The 22,379-nt window shown below is 41.6% G+C and overlaps 2 protein-coding genes across 2 annotated transcripts; both read right to left on the bottom strand.

Annotated features, from left to right (window-relative positions):
- Nucleotides 1–9,306: 9,306 nt before the first annotated feature.
- LOC133607664 (transmembrane protein 121) lies at nt 9,307–11,969 on the bottom strand. The gene has a single exon (XM_061962548.1). The coding sequence runs from the start codon at nt 10,757–10,759 to the stop codon at nt 9,809–9,811; it is 951 nt and encodes a 316-aa protein (XP_061818532.1). The 5' UTR covers nt 10,760–11,969; the 3' UTR covers nt 9,307–9,808.
- Nucleotides 11,970–21,080: 9,111 nt separating this feature from the next.
- Nucleotides 21,081–21,762, bottom strand: LOC133617967 (ATP-dependent RNA helicase DHX58-like). The gene has a single exon (XM_061978439.2). The coding sequence runs from the start codon at nt 21,702–21,704 to the stop codon at nt 21,081–21,083; it is 624 nt and encodes a 207-aa protein (XP_061834423.1). The 5' UTR covers nt 21,705–21,762.
- Nucleotides 21,763–22,379: the final 617 nt, after the last annotated feature.

Here is a 22,379-nt window from a genome sequence, read left to right on the forward strand (position 1 = left end):
GTCATAAGTGCAGCAAGTTCAATGCAGGAAATATCTTTTCACTGGTGAAAGCAACAAGCAGTACCGCGCTAAAATGAACTTGATATCAAATAGAGAGAGGCACCATCACACTGTGACACAGCAGACAATAACAAACGCACACGAACACAATAGAAATATTGAACAAGTGACAAACTTGCCATCCAAAATATACCACGTTTGTTGACAAGAAGATATGACAGCCATCGAAGCGCATTCAATCCTCTTTATTAAGCATAGGTAGCACAATCCGGTTAAAAGATTTAAAAGAGCTGGCGTCAAAGCTGACAAAGGTCGCTGCAAACTGCTAAAGCTAAAAAACACACCTCAGTTGAAACCCTTGATGATGTCACACGTCACGAGGCAACAGGCCCCGTCTTTTAAAAGCACAGACTGTGGTCTTATATTAAACACCTCTCTTAAAGTTTTGTTTTTTAAGTAACGTATTAATGACTTTCCCTAGTAATTATGTATATTTATCAAAGAGTAATTCTGTTAGTAATTAAATTCCATTCAAAGTAATTTAATTAATTTTTTAAAGTAATTTTCAGAACTTTTTAAAATTGATGCTGTATGCTTGTGTATTTACCATACTATATAGCGCATCTGTATATAAGCCGCACCCACAAAATAAAAAACACAAAACATTTAAATATATTGGCTGCACCGGACTATAAGCCGCAGATATATATGTTGTAAAATGACTTATTTACACAGAAGAATTTTATACATGTTTATTTACATACCATAATTGTTTCCAAACGGTGCCTGTAACACGGCAGTAAAACGGGGGATCAAACAAAACAGAGGTCATTGTCATGGCCCACTAGCTGCAAAGTATTAATTCTAACAGTGACTACGTTTACACTGCAGGCCAAAGTGGCCCGAATTATAATTTTTTTTAAATCTGATTTTTTCCAGCTGACTGTTTACACAGCAAATAAAACGTGATCTTTATCAGACTCCAGTATAAATGTGCACAGGCCCCAATGTGGCCTCGACATCACTAGCATGCGCAGTTCGATAAAGTAAAAACAATGGTAGTTGACTGGATTTCGTAAATGAACAAGTCGCTACTACTACTACAAAATTAAATAAAAGTCACCTGACCTTAAAAACAAGTGTTGTTCATGTGAAATTAATTTAAAGTAATATAATGTGTAAATGGATATATATATTTATGGTATTGTATATGTGGGAGCGTTCTAAATTTTTTCTGGCTGTTAAGTAGAGGCAACACGGACATCAGCGTGGATCAACGTTAGCTTTATTTTTCAACCGACTTACGTAAACAACTTACGCAATGTAAGTAACATGTAAGCAAATACGCTGCATCGTCAATTTCGGTCCTTCAACAATTGCTATCTCTTTGGAATCAAAATATATATTTATACTTTACTTATAACCTATTAGTTATGTAATATTGACGAGTGAGGCACTAAAAAGTCGGCCATTGAAAAAATACGCCGAAACCGGATGTTGTGATGAAATATCCACTTACGCTAGTAGGCTGCGTCTTTCCCCGCGCTCATGATTAGATGCCCCAAAGCTGATGAAAAAGTCACATATGGGTCGCAATCAGGTCGCATTGCCGTTTAAGTGAAGTGAAGTGAATTATATTTATATAGCGCTTTTCTCTAGTGACTCAAAGCACTTTACATAGTGAAAACCCAATATCTAAGTTACATTTAAACCAGTGTGGGTGGCACTGGGACTAGGATGGCGGAAGCGGGGATCGAACCTGGAACCCTCAAGTTGCTGGCACGGCCAATTTACCAACCGAGCTATACCGCCCCGTTTAGACTGAAGTCACATTTGAAAAGATCAGATTCCAATCGGATTTGGAGTACCTCCTGATGTGTCCTGAATCTGATGCGAAAAGATCAGATATGATGCACTTTGGAGCGTTTAGACTGGCAAAAAAAAATCTGATTTTGAGTGCCGTGTAAACGACATCACACAACATTTGTAAACGTGTTAGCATATTAGCTAATGCTAACGGCACTAGCTTCATTACATTACAATAGCAAAAACAAATGTGTATGAAAACACTCCTAGAAACATCACACATGGGACGGTTTAATAATTAAGAATTGTTTTAGATATATTGTAAATCTAATAAACGCTGCTTGGAGTGATGAATGAAGAATCCATACGAGTAGAACACCATGGATGATTAGTAGACAGAACGCGCACTTCTACTTCCGGTTCAAAGCTTCAAACAGCAGGAAACACTTGTCGGCATTCACCCAGCTGCACATGCAGTTAACGAACTTGTCCAAAAGATGGTGCCATTGCACAAACAATAACACACCATTTAAGTGTCTTTGCATGTGTTTGATAAAAACTATTTACTTTATGGCCGTCAGCAAACAAAAATCCATAAATTAGCCCCATCGTTTTATAAGCCGCAAGGTACAAAGCGTAGGAAAAAAGTTGCGGTTTATAGTCCAGAATATACGGCACCTATCTTTAATGTATTGTATTGTGCTGTTGTGTTAATCTGTTTTTATGTTTGGGCACTGTGGGTGGAAAGTAGCATCATTGCTATAATCCTGCATCTTTACACAACATCTTGTGTTATGATCATCAATAAGCATTCTCTCTTTAAATAACTTTTTGTCTCTACTGCTATTTTGCATATGTGTTAAGTTTTTGACTCCCCTGTGGTCCACTGCTTCATTCACGTTTGTGCAACCTGAATTTTTCAGCAATATATATTTTTACCCCTACTTCGCCTTCCGTCTCTGCATCTTGGGGTCATGCCATAAGCGCAAGCGTGAGAGGTAGTGAATAAATGTGCATCGGTGCATCGCTACTTGAAACGCCCCAAAATAGCTTCTTTTTTGTTGTTGTTGTTTGCCTGCTTTTGTGCACAGAATTGAAAATGTAGTTGTAAGCGTCTATCAGCACTGGTCGTCACAGTTTGAAAGATGAACTCAGCTTTAAGCTTTAAGGGGAACAATGCAGCAGCATCAGATAATGTTGTGTGCATGCAGAAAACCCCAGTCTTCCAAAATCAGTTAGCATCAATACAAGGAAATCAATATTTGATGAGCATTCATTTCTGTTTTGCTTTTTTTGCCCCAACATGGCTTCCATGAAATATACATTTGTTCTCATGGCTGTGTTGCCTCCCAAGGTCGAGCTGTGAATTTACAACTGTCGTTTCTCTTGCTTGCTTGGTGCAGGCCACTATGTTACGTCGGTGCTAATGTGGGTCGGCGCACACAACACTCCTAAAAGCAAAGCATAGACAAAACATTACCTGAATGAATACCGTCTTCATTCATTGCTCGGCGTGAGTGGCAGCACAAAAGCAGTTGGTTGCCACTCCTAAATTACCTTTTGGTTCTTCAATTCATCAGTAAAATGTCATCAATGAATACAATGAGTACACTAATGAGGATTTTTTTTAACTCAATTCAAATTTCCACTTCACGCTGAAACGTATGATAATAGAGTGCATTGTTTCATCATCATGTAATGCTCATGTATTATTAACTGACTGAACACGGTGTACTCAGCAAAGTCACAACTGGCTTCCTTTTGGTGTTTAACTCTGCTTCCTCTGTTTTAATATTTTAGTAATTAGACCACCACAACCAATGGCTTTCAATTTGCACATTATATTGCACATTCTACTTGTGATTGTTTTCCCTCCAAATAACTGCTTGTACTACTCATGTCTCATCTTAGCTTGTCAGCCTTGAAGTTTGGAGATCTGAGTTCGAATCCCTATTGCAACATGTCTGTTTTGGAGCTAGCATGATATCCTTCAGCATACGAAAAGTTAAAGTACCACTGATAGTCGCACACACACTAGGTGTGGTGAAATTACCATCTGCATTTGACCCATGCCCCTGTTCCACCCCTTCGGAGGTGAGGGGAGCAGCGAGCAGCAGCGGTGGCCGCGCTCGGGAATCATTTTGGTGATTTTAACCCCCAATTCCAACCCTTGATGCTGAGTGCCAAGCAGGGAGGTAATGGGTCCCATTTGTATAGTCTTTGGTATGAGTCGGCCGGAGTTTGAACTCACGGCCTACCGATCTTAGGGCGGACACTCTAACCACATGGCATGCATGTTCGCAAATTGGAGCCTCTAAATTTTCCATAGTTGTGAATATGGGCGTGAAGAGTTGTTTATATGGGCCTTCTGGTAAAAAGGTGACAATTCCAGCTGGTGTACCCATGACCCTAATAAAATAGGTGCTATAAAACAGTGGTTCCACTTCAGAAAACACTTGTGCTCCAAGTACCGCCATAATTACCAACATTAAAATACAGTAGTGTGGTAGGTCTAAGTACTCATCAAAACAAGGCAGAGGTTTTATTTAACAGGCCGTAAGACTCTTGAACGCATCATAATTAAATTATCCCCTCAACTCCCCCCAAAATGGATTAACTCGCTGGAATAAAAAAGACAATATAACATCCATCCATAAACGTGGACGCATGTGAAAAAGTGCAATATATTTATCTGTACAGTAATCTATTTATTTATTTATATATACTTATATATATTTATTTATTTTATATATATATTATATATATTATTCATATATATTTATTTATTTATATATGCACCTTACTGCTTTTTTTATCCTGCACTACCATGAGCTTATGTAACGAAATTTCGTTCTTATCTGTGCTGTAAAGTTCAAATTTGAATGACAATAAAAAGGAAGTCTAAGTCTAAGTCTAAATATTTAATATTGTTGGCCACTGTAACATTACACACAGTTTGAACAGTAACACTCTGTTTGAATATAGCTAAAAAAAAACACTGTACTTTAATCGTTAGTCATTATTTGGCGTACCACAAGATGGAGCCAGCGTGCCATTAGTGGTGCACGTACCACAGTTTGAGAATGTAGAAAATTTATGTATTTTTCATTGTTATGACTTCCTCTTAAAGCTCTGAGATTTGGACTAATCTGAAAAGTGCAGTATGAGAAAAATGTATTATCAATATTGAGAGCACAAACCAAATATCTGTACTAATATGTGCTTATTTCTATCGTGATTTATCAATAGTTTTGAACTGAGAAAAGAACACATAAGTGTTGCCATTGAGTAATTTGATGTTGGAGGTGAATCACATTGCCACTTGGAAGGTTTTTATGAACCATTATTATGTATCATCACCAACCAAGGGGCCTCACACAAATCAGAGGTAAATGTTTGTTAGTTAATTCCAAATGATGCGTGTGACATTCCAAATTCCATTGTGAAAAATAATGAGTGTGCACCTGTGCTGATCATGCTTCATTAGTTCATTCAAATCCAATTGACGGACTACTACAAGATGAATGTTTTCCCTTTTGTTTGCGCACGCAGTGGAATGTGAAAATATGAAACAATCTTTCAAAGATGCTGGTTGCTCCAACCTAGAAGTATCAGGCTCCTTTGTACCACAGCAAGTTAACAATGTGCAGAGGGGAAAATATTGAACCAGCGACTGCACCCTCAGAGCAGCCAGTGTGCTTTAAATAATATAAGAGTCACTAGTTGAAGAGACTATGTGAAGGAATGTATGCAGAGTACAAGAAAGGAAGCCTCAATCTAGTTCATATTTTACAGAGATATATATCTTTGTTTGCACAGCATATTAAATGACCTCCTTGTGCTGCTTGTTGGTATATGGCAACTCTACTTCATGCAATACTCCGCAGTCTCTTTAAATTTAATCCAGTCTTTAGATATATCCTCAATCATCAATTTATAAACACAGTCTTCCCATAGGAAATAATAGAAGTGCCATCAATCCACGTGGGCTGTTGCTCATAAAACCTTTTATTAGGTATTGTTTTCACCCTTCATCTGCTCGTCACGTTATGTGTGTTTTAGTTAGCCTGTCATTTACTTAAAAGAGAACTGCACTTTTTTTTTTGCAATTTTGCCTATCGCTCACAATCATTATGGAAGACATGATGATGGATGGGTTTTTTTTTTAATGCATTCTAACTCGTAAATAAAAGTGGATGGTCCTCTATTCCGCCCAAAAGGCGCCACCAATACTCCATTTACATTTCCTGACTTTAATATTAACCAAGTATTAGTGATATTGTTATTATAAGCGCTAACGCAAAACTATTTATAGCGATTATGAGCTTGTGTGCCAATGTTGACATAGTCGACTGATGAGCTGCTTCCTCCTTTCCTTGCTCGTCAACCTTTATTGTAGATTGTAAATCATGCCTCTCACCTGGATAGTAGAAGGAGAAAGACGTATTGTGACAAGTTGGTACACTTTGACAGCTAATTTAGACCCACAAAGAGCGAGAACGACACGAAAAGACACTTTCCCCCCTGTTTCTTTGCAAGGATTATGAGTCGTTCTACATCTAAATGGGAATATATGAACATTCCTAGCAGTCGGCATGCTGGTGACAGCAGACATTGCACAGTAAGTGATGCTTTATTATGTCTGTTGGCTCTCATGAAGTCTGCAGGGAGTAATAATCTGTGATGTTGTAAAAAAAAAAAGCGAACATTGTGATGCGTTTTTGAAATTAATGCGCTGTGTATGCTTAATATCAATCAATCAATGTTTATTTATATAGCCCTAAATCACAAGTGTCTCAAAGGGCTGCAAAAATGATCATAATACGTAAATATTAAATGTTATTATTAATGTGAATGTTATTACATTACATATATACCTACATCATGTATATAAAACCCTAATGGAGGTGTTTGGATGTTTTTAAGGGCTTTATAGACAGAATAGAGCGACTCTCATAGGCTCCATTGTAAGCGGACTTTTGATCACATTTATTTAATATTTAGAATGCATTAAAAAAATACATCCGTCGTCATGCAAAATTCCCCCCAAAAAAGCAGTTTCCCTTTTTTTCTACATTTAAAACACTTCCTTGTGGTCTACATCAGTGGTCCCCAACCTTTTTGTAACTGCGGACCGGTCAACGCTCGAAAATATGTCCCACAAACCGGGGGGAGGGTTTTTTTGGGGGGTTTTTTTGGTCATAAAAAATACTATCATGTGTGCTTACGGACTGTATCCCTGCAGACTGTATTGATCTATATTGATATATAATGTAGGAACCAGAAATATTAATAACAGAATGATTTACTGAAAACATTTAAAAATATATTTTTATTTTTTTTTATTTCTTGTGCGGCCCGGTACCAATCGATCCACGGACCGGTACCTGGCCGCGGCCCGGTAGTTGGGGACCACTGGTCTACATGACATGTAATGGTGGTACTTTGGTCAAACTTTTACACAGATTTTGTTTTACAGATCGTCTTCAAGAAGCTTTTTGTCTGTCTCTTCAGAATGCGCTGTTTTGTGGGCGGTTTTAAATTACAAGCTGAAGCACTCCTCCCCCTTCAACTCCATTGAGCCGATATGATACGCTACAGCGGAGGATTTTAGCATGTATGTGCATGTACAAGCCAGTCTGCCCCACAACAACAGGATAGAGAAAAAGAAGGAACTTATTCACTACGACTTTGGACTACAACGGAATACAAAAGGCGGACTCGCGCAAAGCTCTTCGGGTAAATCTCTGCCATGTATGGAGATATACGCCGATCTAGCAAAGGCAAAATACGTCACTTGAGTCTCAAGTTTCAAACAACTTGTTTGGAGAAAGTTTGTAAGAAGGCATAATTGTTCTATAAATATCTCTGTCATGCCTACATGATTTGATTTAAATTATTTTGGACTTATGGTGGATCCCAGATACAAAAAAAAGGGCCGACAGGTAAGAAAATGTAGTTTTGCAGAGTAGGACCCATTTAACTAATCTGAAAACTCAAAAACAACACTGTTGATTTTCATGGAACTTTGAGAACAAAGGTGAGTAGTAACGCATTACATTTACTGAGGTAACTTTTTGTGTCAATTGTACTTGTCTGGATAGTTTTAATGCAACATGCTTTTACTTTTACTTCAGTATGTAAGGAACTGTACTTTTACTCTGTTACATTGAGTTTCAATCATATCGTAACATTTGGCTCGTTAGAAAGACTTCTTCTGTTTGACCAATCGAATGTATGCACCAGTGACATTTGACTCCCTTTAACCAATCACACAGAGTCTGGTAGTCACATGATCACACTGTAAAAATGGACATGACATCAGGTGAGGCAGCACAACTCTTCAGTGTTTACCTTTGTTTACCCTGCAAAATAAAATAAAAAACTAAAATTTATATCATGCCCTGTCATTTGTGTCAGTAGAAAACTTCACATTTCAGCCGACAGCAACCCCACTTCCAACTGGAGAAAAAGTGTTATAATAACATCATAAGTGACTGTAAAATGTGCATCTTTTGTATTATATGTCATAGTAGTGTTTATGTCTGTCTCACAGACACACACACAAACACACACACACCAACTACAAATGTAGTACAAGTACCATTTAAAATAACTGCTAAATAAATCAGAAGCTACATACCAGTTACTCAGTACTTTTTCCACTGAATATTTACTGTTAAGTAAATTATTTGAATGACTATTTTTTACATTTACTTGACTCTCATTACTCTAGTAACTGTACCCTTACTTTGAAATTTTTTTGGCTACTATACCCATTTTTGTTTGAGATTAGGCAGCACATTTGCATCAAAAGAGTATTAAAATGTGATAAAAAAAAATATGGCTAAAAGAAATGTTCTTTTCGTTTGCCTCACTTTGCACTAAATGGAACCATTAGTTGTGAATTAATGGTAGAAGTAAAGTTGCTGCAGCAAATTGAGAGTGCAGGACATTTTTCTTTATCGTAACACATGTAACAATGTGAATTAAACTACTTTAAACCTTTCCTAGGAATCTTTTGTGTTGATATGTAGAGCACAGTCACCTGACAGAGGTCTGCTCTCAACTAAGTGCCATCCTAGTTAGTTTTTTGATAACTGAACCTTGAACATTTTGAAATATGCGGAATTGGCGTGTAGCGTTGTGCATGATGGCAGTTCAAACTCTGGTTTTCTGTGCAACGTTGGAGGCAAGTACTTCCCGAATTGTGAATTGTAGACATCAGGATCATTTGACATTCAGGTTCCACAGCCAGAGTCATGCAGTACATGATGTTTGCATGACTTGTTTTTACTTTCGACTTAATGTTTCCTGTTTTTGGGGAAACATACGGGAATGACTCTGATATAATAATTAGTTGGTGTGTTATCCCTTTGTGCAAACATGTTCTTCCTCTTCTCACTCAACCCACTGCAAATGAGCAACGTGGAATCAGACAGCCACCATTTAAGAGCAATTATGCTGCAAAAGCACCACTTCAGCAATGAGTGGGAAAAAAATCATTGTTTATTTTATTTTGCTGCACAGGTTAATTAATTTTAAAATAGCAACACACTGAATTGGTCCGATAATTTGAAAATGATGCGATGCAAACCCTGTTCTTACAGAAGATGGGCAGTATTTTATCAAAAAGTTACATAGAAAACACTCACTTAAACATGTATCTTCCATAGTCAATCATTGATTGTTCAAGGTGTGTTTTGAAGCCCTCAATTACTAAGAAGACTCAATCTACATAAATACACACCACAGCACATATTAGAATGCAACAATTCAAAAATATATACTCTTGCTGTTCTTTTCTGTTGTATAGTTGGAAAAATACACAAAGAATGGAATTTACAGGAGAAACAAGTGATGTATTTTGCATCATGACAGTACTGCGGATGCTTTCTACGAAATCAGCGCAGTCATTGTGTTCTGATGATTGCTCACATGGCCTGAAAAGTGTGAAACATTGTTGCCTGCAAGCTTTTTGAGGTTGCTGGAGAGCATTTTGTCACGTGTGCTCACACGTTGTCACCTCGGGAAGGGGTGTCTGGTCCTGCAGGACCACTTGGGTCGGAGTGGGGGCAGGGCGAGGATGGCCCAGAGAGTTTTTCTGCAGCTCGACCCCGAAAGTAGGTGGAGCACTCTGCAACTGTCTCCTGTACTGCACAAAGCTGCAGGTCTTTAGGATGATGGCCAGTATGTTCTTTCCTATAAGGATCCCAGAGACCCTGGCGTCTTTGTACAAGATCATGTTCCCACCACGGATGAAGAGTGTGATGATGTTTATAGTCACCAGGCTGAGAATGGGGTACAGGAGCATCTTATGGGGGACAATGTTGATACCCTGCATGCTGATCTCGCTCAAAGACACACAGGGTAGCACCAGGAGGAGGATGTAGCAGTAAAAAAACATCAAGCCCTCCGCCCACAGAGGGAGGCCCTTTTTCTGGGGCTCCCACAGGTTGGCTTGAATGTCCAGGATGTCAAGCAAGTCCACCACCACCCAGAATAGACGATTGCGGATCTCCTCCCGCTTTTTGAAGGCGCGCACGTACTCCATGTGGTCAATAGCCACCAGCACTACAAAGATCACCGGAATGCAGATGGAAAGCAGCAACGTTAGCGCCTTTCTGGCAAGAGCATCCAGGCTCTTCCTGTCGGCCTTGTAGTTCTGATACACAAAGTAGACCTTGATCTCCAGCACAAAGATGTAGATGAACCAAAGGATCATGGCGTACCCTCGCTTGGACGTGCGCACCTCAGCCCCCACCCATACCGCCACGTATCGCAGGACAATCAGAAAGCAGATGTCTCCCACCATCACCATGATGCAGATGCCAATCTTGCGTGGGCCATGATTCTGCTCCACCAGGTAAGCATCAATCAGTGCCATGCTGCTCATGATAAGTATGGTGGACAGGCAAACGTGAGGTTTGTTGGTGGGAGGTGGGGGTACCATCCTTGCTCAAGTGATAGAAGGAGGAGCTGTGTGCTGAAGAGGAGTTAACTCCGTTTGTCCCGTGAGAACGTAAATTTGATTCCTTCTGTGACTTCCACTTCTGCTAGAATCCAGGTAGCATAGATTACACTTAATCAATCTCTGCTTGTGTCCAAGTCGTGTGCCAGGTAAACACGACCACTCATTTAGTCATTGATGCTCCTTTGGTGTGTCAACAAATGAATGGCTGCACATATGTCTCTCCCATGTGAATCCTTCATTAAAAATTCAACACCTGAACAAATTACTTACATTTTCTTACGATTAAAAGACAAAACCTTCAATTTCAGAATCACTTTCAACATCACGGTTTGCCTAATCGTTAGAGATAAAGATTCATCCGAGTACTCACTTGAGTCCCCTTTTGTACTTTATCCTAATGACTGGTGCACAGTCTTCCAGGAGACTCTGCTGAGTGATCCCAAAGCCCATCTGTAATCCACAAAAGAAGAAAGACGGAAGCGGCACGAGAATCCTCTTCTTCTGTGACAGATGTAAATCCGCCACTTTAGGATTATATATATATTTTTTTTTTTTCAAGAAAAAGTGCAATCCCAAAACACTGCCGTCGTAATCCACTTACGGCTCAGACTGCATCAGCGGGAGGCATCTTAATGGTCTCAATTTCAAGCAACTGAGGATGGAGGTTATTTATACTCTATGTTTTTTGAGCGTGCCAAACCTCAGAAAGTTATTGTGAGTGTAAAGAGCTTTGCGGTAAGTCTGTTCTTTATAAGGACATTTTCTCTCCCGGAGTTTTCTTCTCTGTTACCCCCCATCCATACAGCCAAAAGTACAACATGTCACTTTAGTCTTTCCTTCTAGGTCTTTTAAATGTGTCACCGTCCTTCTTCAATCAGCTATGCTGATCTTTCCAGCATACTGTCTTTGTCAAAGGATCACCTAAATCCTCCTTCCAGTCTGCGGCTCCATTTTTTTCTTGATGCCAGGGACACCGCGATAAACAGAGTCTGTGTTTGATTCCCCTTCCGTGCGCTCTCTCAGCCACAGCGGTCGCTTTGACACTGCAAGATCTCTGCCCTTTTTCCTGTGCGCTTTCTAGCTCTCTCCGCAAAGTCAAAGATGCTCCCTAGTATGTACAGACATCATTGATTGCTTTCTCTTCTTTTCTAGCAGCCACCCTTCTTTCCCCTCTCCCTCCTCTGCTGAAGTAAAGGCTCTTGCTCTGTAGAGGTGATGCTTGGCACACCACAGCTGCAGAGAGAGAGGGAGAGAGAGAGGGAGAGAAAACACTTTTCCAAGGGGTGGAGAGAGGCAAGGGGAGGGAGGACGAGCCATCCTTTGCAGCTTAGCTGAATGCACAACTTTTCTCTCTCACTGTTTTTTTTCCAATCATCCCTCCCGCATCTTTCTTTTTCTCTCCTCATTGTGTCTAGTGCTGATACCCTATTTTCCCAGGCTGTTTCTTGTTTGAGTCTCACAAAAGCCTTAGTAACATTCTTCGATGAAAAGTTGATTAGGCACGGTGTATCCTCCCTGATTGCAGCGATGCAGAGAATGAGAAGTGATCCAGAGGAGGATTATTGGGTGAGAAAAGATCCTCCCAAATATGGAATAAAGAAATCCATTTTCTCTGTAGACTGTCTGCATTCAAAGGAGACACGTAGGGAACTGGTCCAAGAGGGCAGCGAAGATGGGTTCTCTTGACATAGAGCTTTCCTATTGATCTACTGACAGAGCAGTGTATCAGAGGACTGTGGCTGTGGAGACCAAAAAAAAACGAGATTAAGAAGAGGTGGTAATTTGAAAAAATACAATTGTGGTGGGAGGGAATTAGGAAAGACCAAAACACACAAGTCATTAAAGCTATGACAGTATGTTTTGATACCACAACTAAAGATACAAGATACCATTCAATCAATGAATTAATCATTTAGGGTTTAGCTTACATCACTTTGCTTCATCCAATAATGAATTCCTCATTTTACCAACACATTTGGAAAATCTTTACTTTTATTTTTGTGGGTTAGGGAAGGGCTTAATGAGAAAGTAAGGTCCACAAAGGAAAGCTTGTGTAAACTTTATTGTCAAAAGATTGCTTGCTGGCCCAGCAATGGAACGTCATATGGAACATTAAATGCTCACGTACACACCATTTTGGGACTCTGGTTGACCTCTGGGGTTAGGTTCACACTGCAGTGTATAATGCTCAATTAATTTTTTGGATTAAATCCAATCTTTTTGGGGGGTTGCTCACATTACAAGAAAAAATATAAACCGATTACATCCGTGAACTGACGCGCATGCACACAAACCATGACACGCGAAGCCCTGTGTTTACGTAAGTAAAATGGCGTGTTGGTTCTGGCACATTTACAGGCATTTCAAGAAGTTTGCACATTTGATATTTCACGTAGGAGGTTAAGTAAGAGGGTAAGATTTCTAGCCATGGTAGTTTTAGTTTGTGATATACTTGTTGCTACATTTGTACTGAGAAATGTGTGGATGAGGAGGCAGAGGCTTGGTACATTTACAAAAGTCCTTCGATATTTTTATCATTTCTAAAACATATTTTTCGCCACTGACTGTTTTCTGCTCCTTTGTCCACCATTCACATCTGCACCTGTCTGTTTTGGTGAAAAGTTGTTTGTCACCTTTCAATGACGTACAAGTTGGATGAAGGCGAACTGAACGTTCGGACTAAAATTGTACTGTTTACATTACCATGAAAAAAATCTGATACATTTCACAATAAGGGCAAACAAGGATCAGAGTTAAGTCTGCAATGTAAACATAACTTTGTTTGTTCAACTATTTAAACACCTGTGCTCATCTGAAATTATCAAAACTGTTACTACAGCAAACCTTTTTTAAAACGTACAAACTATGTTGAATTAACTTTAACATGCTTAACTGTCATACAAGTACAGAAATTGGCTAACTGCTGTATAATAGAACTACACTAGTCTTGCAGGTGAGTCTCTTAACATTAAAGGGGAACATTATCACAATTTCAGAATGGTTAAAACCATTAAAAATCAGTTCCCAGTGGCTTATTATATTTTTTGAAGTTTTTTTCAAAATTTTACCCATCACGCAATATCCCTAAAAAAAGCTTCAAAGTGCCTGATTTTAACCATTGTTATAAACACCCGTCCATTTTCCTGTGACGTCACATAGTGAAGCCAACACAAACAAACATGGCGGAAAGAACAGCAAGCTATAGCGACATTAGCTCGGATTCAGACTCGGATTTCAGCGGCTTAAGCGATTCAACAGATTACGAATGTATTGAAACGGATGGTTGTAGTGTGGAGGCAGGTAGCGAAAACGAAATTGAAGAAGAAACTGAAGCTATTGAGCCATATCGGTTTGAACCGTATGCAAGCGAAAACGACGAAAACGACATGGCACGGGAGAAAGCGAGGACGAATTCGGCGATCGCCTTCTAACCAACGATTGGTATGTGTTTGTCTGGCATTAAAGGAAACTAACAACTATGAACTAGGTTTACAGCATATGAAATACATTTGGCAACAACATGCACTTTGAGAGTGCAGACAGCCCAATTTTCATCAATAAATATATTCTGTAGACATACCCTCATTTCAGCAGGCCAGGGAAGCTAGGGTCGATTATCTTCTCTTGATCATCTTCGGTGGCATAAGAGACGGTGTGAGCCAAGACATCCAGGGGGTTTAGCTCGCTCGTCTGCGGGAACAAACTGCCGCCATTGCTTGCTGTGCTACCGAGGTCCTTTGTCCCTGAATTGCTCACACACTCCAGCAGATTCAATGGGGGTCTGGCGGCAGATTTCTTTGACTTTATCGTTGGAAATGCATCTGCTTTGAGTGTCGCAGGATATCCACACATTCTTGCCATCTCTGTCGTAGCATAGCTTTCGTCGGTAAAGTGTGCGGAACAAACGTCCAATTTCTTGCCACTTTCGCATCTTTGGGCCACTGGTGCAACTTGAATCCGTCCCTGTTCGTGTTGTTTCACCCTCCGACAACACACCGACGAGGCATGATGTCTCCAAGGTACGGAAAACAGTCGAAAAAATGGAAAATAACAGAGCTGATTTGACTCGGTGTTTGAGAAAATGGCGGATTGCTTCCCGATGTGACGTCACGTTGTGACGTCATCGCTCCGAGAGCGAATATTTGAAAGGCGTTTAATTCGCCAAAATTCACCCATTTAGAGTTCGGAAATCGGTTAAAAATATATATGGTCTTTTTTCTGCAACATCAAGGTATATATTGACGCTTACATAGGTCTGGTGATAATGTTCCCCTTTAACACCAAGTTGACTTACATGAATGTTGTATTATTGATGTTGACGTATTGTTGCTTTTGTGTTGCTTTGTAACACCTTACTGAAGCGCAACATGTTCTATTACAGGTTCTATGACTTTTATCACATTTCCTCTCTGACATCACTGGACCCTTCCGTGGCAGCATGACATAACAATCATAAGACGTTTCTAACCTGTCCTAGGGCATCAAAAGCATTTAGTCGTCCCTCGCCACATCGCGCTCCAAAACATTGCAGATTAAAAAAAATAATGAATGGATGGATGGATAATAACTAAAGCCTATTGTACATAATTTTTCATAAAAATTAGGTGTAAAATTAAGCCTTATTTATGTCTTATATTTTATTCTTATGTTGTGGCAAATGATAAAAAATATTCAGCGAGCTGGACTTCCGTTACCGGTTTAAATGTGAACACAACAACAACAAAAAGCGGCTATTCTAAGTGCTACGTTCACCGCGACAATCAAATTGACCATCTTTTCGCAGAACAAATTTTTACAGAACTCCATCTTCAACTTCTAATAATACATCTCCACATTAGTGAGCCTTTGACAGGAGCAATGTCAAAAGACGAGACATAAAACGTACCAGTAAAGCCGCGCCAAACAAGACTGCTATCAGCTCTCAGCAGCTGTCCGGGCAATGCTAAGTGGAGATGAACGCTGTTGATTCAAGGATGCAAATATTCTTCCACATCAGTAACCCAACTCTACATGGCATTCGTGAGCAATCTGGAATGAACACACAGTGCTAACAACCCCGCTAATGGTTTTTAAAGCAGAACGCACGCCCGTGGTTTTAAATAACATCAAAGCACAGTTGTAACTTAGAGGAAATATCCAGGATGTGACAAAGGGCCTGATTTACAAAGATCTAAATACCTTGCGCTATATAGCGTGTGCAATCTATAAAATTGCAAGTACTGGGTGTGTTGCGTGTGATTTACTAAGACTGTGTGTGCAATTGAAAAGTGGCTGCCTTTATTAAATGAGGATTTAGCGTGTGCTAAACGAGGAATCACCACAGAGACACTCTCATTTACTGCACATTTGTGTTATAATGCTCCCACCTGTGGCATTTTGCTATGTTGTCAAACAAGCAGTGACATCAACCACTTTTTATGGGAATTTTAAAAGCAGTCGTGCAGTGCATCATTGACACCAGTTGGGTTTTTTTTACCGCTGAAGGTGCATGGAAGGGAAGCAGCACCTCTGTGCTGAAGACGCAAAAAGAGATTTTATCATAAAGAACATATGTTATTATTATATATTCTAGGTGAAAAAAGAAACATCATTAAAAAAATATCAAATGACACCAAAACGTAATTAGTTTTAATCAGCCCCGTAGGTCATCCAGCAGCTATAAAATTATAAAAGGAAATAGCTGAATAGGGGATATGTCTAATATTGTTAAGTTCTGTCCAAATATGTTGATACACACACTTTGGACGGAGGTTTCTCTGTCCATCGTGTGCCTTTGCAGCGCGAGCACTCCTCTCTCACAGCCGTGTGTGCAGGGACGGCGCTACACCGGGGCTAGGGAGTGCTCTAGCCCTGTCAGAAATCTGTTTCGCCCCACAGAATTTTTAGGCCCTGTCATGTAAAACCAACTTTACTTTCCTGTTGGTACCTGCTCTTGTGTATTTGGGATCTGCTTCAGTCCCGATTATTTGAAATCAAACTGCGAAGGCATTGCGGAGATATTTTTAAAACAATCTTGACTTCCTTCGTACTTTCTTCAAAGGAGCCGTTTGGAATATGACCCATTTGTGACGTCCCACTGGTAACGTCAGCTCCATCTTTTGGCCGCCCAGTAACGTGAACTTTTTTGTCCCATTCCTCCGCGCACCGGGTCCATATTTCTGTGTCCAATCACGTAACGTAACCATCTTTCATAACACCAGCTCCAGCTTTTGGCTTCCCAATTATATTTAATGCAAACTTTTTTGTCCCGTCCCTCGGCGTGCTACTTCCAGAGCGTCCCCTCAAAAATTGAAAGGTAAAAACTTTTGTTTATTAATTCCGCCTTATTTGGCAGTAACCTATTGGTTAGTATTGCCCCATAGCCATACTTGCCAACCTTGAGACCTCCAAATTCGGGATATTTTTTTGGGGGGGGGTTGGGGTCGGGATGGGCGGGGCCAGGGGCGGGGTTTAGGGGGAGGAGTAGCTAGAATTCACTTAAATTCAAGTATTTCTTATATATATATATATATGTAACCGGTTGTCTTTTCCTCTCTGCGTTGTGTGGCTTTTATGAAAAACGACCGACACCATGGATTGCTCAGCTGCACTTTACTGATAAAACACAGAATATAATCGTTGTCAATAAGTTTTTTCCGTCGTCGAGTCCCTCTCTCGTTATGGTGGACAAAAGGGCGTACAACAGTGAAATAAACATACCTGATAAAACACAGAATATAATCGTTGTTAATACGTTTTTTCCGTCGTCAAGTCTCTACACAAAATACAATACAGAACAAGAAAGTGAACTGAAGTTCTTAACATGACATTTTCTGTCGTCGCATGGACGCCTACCTCTCTCGTTATGGTGGACAAAAGGGAAGTTGGAAGGCGTGTCCAACGCATATATAAAGACAGGTGTCCCAGTAATTATTGCAGTAGGAGGGACAACGAGACAATGGTTCCACATTGACAAAACATCGAACAATATTCAGGTATTTACATGTAACTTACACATTTTGTGTAATTATAACAATAATTAGGCATCTAGTTTTGGCTTAGTCAGGATGTGAGTGAGGGGGTTGTTATCCGACCAGACAGTAAACCTGTGACCCTTGAGCCAGTGGCTGAATTTATCACAAACTGCCCATTTAAGGGCTAAGAACTCCAGTCTGTGAGCAGGGTAGTTGACTTGGCTGCGGCTGAGAGTTTTGCTTGCAAAAGCAATGGGTCTCGCTCGTTCTTCGCCATCAGGGACCTGGGACAGGACTACACCCAGACCATCAAGGGATGCATCGGTGCAGAGGATGAAGGGCCTTTCAAAGTCTGGGTGTGCCAGCACCACACTATTAAGAAGTGCACTCTTCAGATCCTCAAACGCCTTCTCACAAGCAGAAGTCCAGTCCTGAGGAGTCAGTTTTCTGAAGGTGCCTGCTCTTCTCCGCCCAAAGGAGCCTTGGCACTCCTCTTCTGTTCTGCAGTCAATGTGTAAAGTGGCTTTGCAAGAGAAGAACAGCCAGGGATGAAATGCTGGTAGTACAGCACCATGCCCAGGAAGAACTTGACTTTCCGCTGTGATGGGGTGCAGCCGTCATTCTCCATAAAATCCTTTTTTTCAAAACCTGAGATGACTTTGACTTTCTCCTGGTCGACTGCGACACCACCGCTGTTCACTACATGACCCAAGACAGTCAGCCTGGTGGGGTAGCGGGTGTGCATCCTTCACGGTCTTGGCGTGAAGCCAGCGGAAGTCCGTGCAGATCCTCAACTCCCCTGACTTCTTCCAGACGAGAACAAGGGGTGAGGCATACTCACTGACTGACTTGCTGATGATTCCTTTAAACTCCATCTCAGACAGCACCTCTCTCAGCTTATGATAGTGAGCTGGAGGGACACGGCGATAGGGGAGTCTAAAAGGGCAATCATCAGTGAGGTGGATTCGGTGGACAAAGTCCTTTGCTTCGCCACAGTCCAGCTTGTCTTTAGAAAATACATCTTCGTAGGTGAGGACTAGTTCAGCCAGTCGCTGTTTCCATTCCTCTGATACTTCACAGCCTTCAAGATCAACATCCGCCAATCCGCAGTCTTTAAGCTGCTGAAGGGGATAAGAGGTGGTACCTGACTTGGAGGCTGGGTCACTTCCCTCACAGGTCTGCTGCATACACACACTCTGTGACAAAGGAAGGTCTTCCATTGCAATACAAGGAAAAACATCTGCTACCTTAGCGTTACGGCACAGTGTCACAGGTCTCTTTGTTGGGTTCAGGATCTTCATTGGGACCCAACGATCACCCCACATGGGTGTCACGACCCGCCCAACAATGATGTCTCTAGGGGTTGAACAGGAAGAAGTGGGCTCCACAATGACAGTACTCCCAGGTGACACAGGAGCACTGCTGGGCAACTTCCCCCATACTAGAGACTCTCCCTGAGGTGCAAGAGTGACAGGTTGTCTTAGCTTGACTGTACCAACTTTTTCAGGCATTTTGGGACCAGACCAGCGTGTAATGCAGCTGAGTAGTCCAAGAAACTGTTCTCAATTGGGGTCAGAAGTATTGGAGCAGACCAGCTGCCAGTACTTATTATCAGACTTCATTGCCTGTATAATGGGTCTTATGACATTGGTCCCAATGATCATCTCATCTTTCTGCCCTGGAACAAGTAAAGTTGGCACAATGAACTTAGACCCATAAACTTCAATTTCAATGTCATAAATGCACCTGGGTTGTGTCATAAGGCCACCACAGCCAACAAGGACCACCTTCTCCGGCACAGGCCGAGGACTAGGGAGTAGCCCAACAGCTCTATGCTTTGACTCCGCCTCCACACTTAGCGTGCATGACATGCTACCTAAATCAAGCATCCCTCTTAAAACAGACTGGCCCCCCACAGACACTGGAGCATAAAACAACTCACTAGCTCCTTCCACTCTATGGGAACCCACAACAATCACTGTTTTGTCATCAGAAAGGCTACTACAACAGTTCACATAGGTCAATTGCACATCTTCATTTTCACTGAGGGTGCTACTAGCATCGCCCATGCTACCCCTCTCACTACACAGGCGGGTTAGTTTAAATCAGCATTGGGTGGAAAAGATGGCGGTATAGCCGGGGAATGTGAGGCCTGTGGGCACTCACACTTCATGTGACCAGGTCTCAAACAGTTGAGGCACAATCTGTAGAGCTTACAGTGTGCATGAGTTGAATGTTCACTGGAAGTACATACTCGACACTTGACTGCCACAGAACTTTGATGGTTTCTGGGTTGACCAGTCTGACAGGTGCCTGACCTTTGGCCTCCTGGTCTTTGATTGTTAGCCAAAGATGCATTGCACAAGGACAGAACCTTATCAAACATGGCCACAACTTGAGCACCAGGGTCGTTAGCTGGTGGCTCAAAAGCGGCCGGCGCCACATTGACAGCCGAAGATGGGTGGAATGGGGAGGTGGACTGATGTGCGACAGCCACAAGTGCATCAGAAGGAGGCTGACTACAGGAAAGGGCAGGGGAAGGTTGAGGAACAGAAAGCAAAGACTGCTGGCGTGCTACCGAGAGCCTGTGGCGAAGAATAATCAGTCACTGGGCTTTGACTGTAAGCTGACAAGCCCATCATACATTGAGACTGGGCTGCTGTCTTTCTAATCTTTCTTATGTGAGCATCTAGACGCTCCTGAACCTCAGCTGCAGTCCACTGCTCAGGTGTCTTTAGTTGAAACAACAAGGCAAGATGAGGGTCAGGACAGTGGTTAATAAACATCATGACGACTTCAGCACTGGGGTCCTCAACAGATTTGGAGACACTCATCAGCAGCATCAATGGACTTGTTAAGACGAATCCAGTAGTCCATAGCACTCTCACCAGAATGGGGAATAGTGCAGTAAAAGTCTTTCATAGGCAAGTTAGAATATGATAGCTCACTGAAGTTACCTTTCAAAATGTCAAACACTGCAGTGGGCAGGTCAGCTGTATTCAGTTCAGGGCGGCTGCGCAGCGACACCTTTACAACATCCCTCGCTTTGCCTGTCAGTCTGGACATAATTAGCTCAAACATTTCAGGAGGACTGTCACATTTTACTCTATTTAGGTAACATTTCATCATGTCTACCCATTCATGAATTGAGAACACATCAGCATTATCACCCCTAAAGTAAGGTGGTGCTTTGACGTCGGGCTGCACAACTACTTTCACTTGTGGCGAACCATCATGCCCGGAGGAAGGGCTCACAGCAGTGGACTGAGGCTGGAAGGCACCTGGCTGGTGCATCATGCTGATGTTGGCAGAGATGTTGTCTCCTATCTGTTTAGCTAATGTTGTGATCATATCTCCAAAAGCATCAACAGATATGACTTGCGTGGGTTCACGCACTGCTTGAGTACATGCAGCACTGCTTTGTCCAGACTCTTTTCCCCGGCCACGCCTGGCGACGCCGTGAGTCCAAGAATCTGAGGCAGCGTTTCTTCAGCGAGCGTCTTCTTGTGCAGGTAGTCCATCATGATCTGGTTGTAGACCATCTTCTTCTGGGTGTGGTGGCACTCGTCCACAATCAGCAGGGAGATCTCTGACAGCTCCACGCGCTTCTCCTCCTCCGTGCTGACCAGAGCGTTGTGTAAGAGCTGCGCCGTGCAAATCACCACGTCAGAGTCGCGCAGCACCTTGCCGAAGAAATCTTTCTCGATGCTTACGCCGCTCACCGCCACCACCTTGTAGGACGACGCCAGGGCGGGAGCGAACTCTTTGCTGTAGTGTTGGTCCACCAAGTGGATCATGTTTACCAGGACCACCACTTTCCCCCGCGGCCTTGTTTCCAGGTGCTTCTCGGCCACGTAGACGGCGGCACGCGTCTTCCCAGCTCCCGTCGGCAGCCAGATGATGGTGTTTTCTCCTCGCAGAGCCCTCTGGACCACCTCCTCCTGGTACGCGTACAGTCTACAGTCCGACATCCTGCACTGGACAGGAAGACGAGAGTGAGCATGTGTGAGTGGATTGTCTTTCGGCACACGTAGCTATCAGCTGTTAGGCTGGTAAGTGGAAAACGAAACTTAAAAGCTTTTTGGATGAGTCACACTGAGAGGGCAGTGGGAGGAAAAGAGAGGGGAGGCCTGATAAAACACAGAATATAATCGTTGTCAATAAGTTTTTTCCGTCGTCGAGTCCCTCTCTCGTTATGGTGGACAAAAGGGCGTACAACAGTGAAATAAACATACCTGATAAAACACAGAATATAATCGTTGTCAATAAGTTTTTTCCGTCGTCGAGTCCCTACACAAAATACAATACAGAACAAGAAAGTGAACTGAAATTCTGAACATGACATTTTCTGTCGTCGCATGGACGCCTACCTCTCTCGTTATGGTGGACAAAAGGGAAGTTGGAAGGCGTGTCCAACGCATATATAAAGACAGGTGTCACAGTAATTATTGCAGTAGGAGGGACAACGAGACAATGGTTCCACATTGACAAAACATCGAACAATATTCAGGTATTTACATGTAACTTACAGATTTTGTGTAATTATAACAATAATAAAGCATTATAAAATACATTATTTACAAGACATAATTGACCCTGTTACATATATATACATATATATATATATATATATATATATATATATA

Source organism: Nerophis lumbriciformis, linkage group LG02 (assembly GCF_033978685.3).
Source record: "Nerophis lumbriciformis linkage group LG02, RoL_Nlum_v2.1, whole genome shotgun sequence".
NCBI classification, from domain to species: Eukaryota; Metazoa; Chordata; class Actinopteri; order Syngnathiformes; family Syngnathidae; genus Nerophis; species Nerophis lumbriciformis.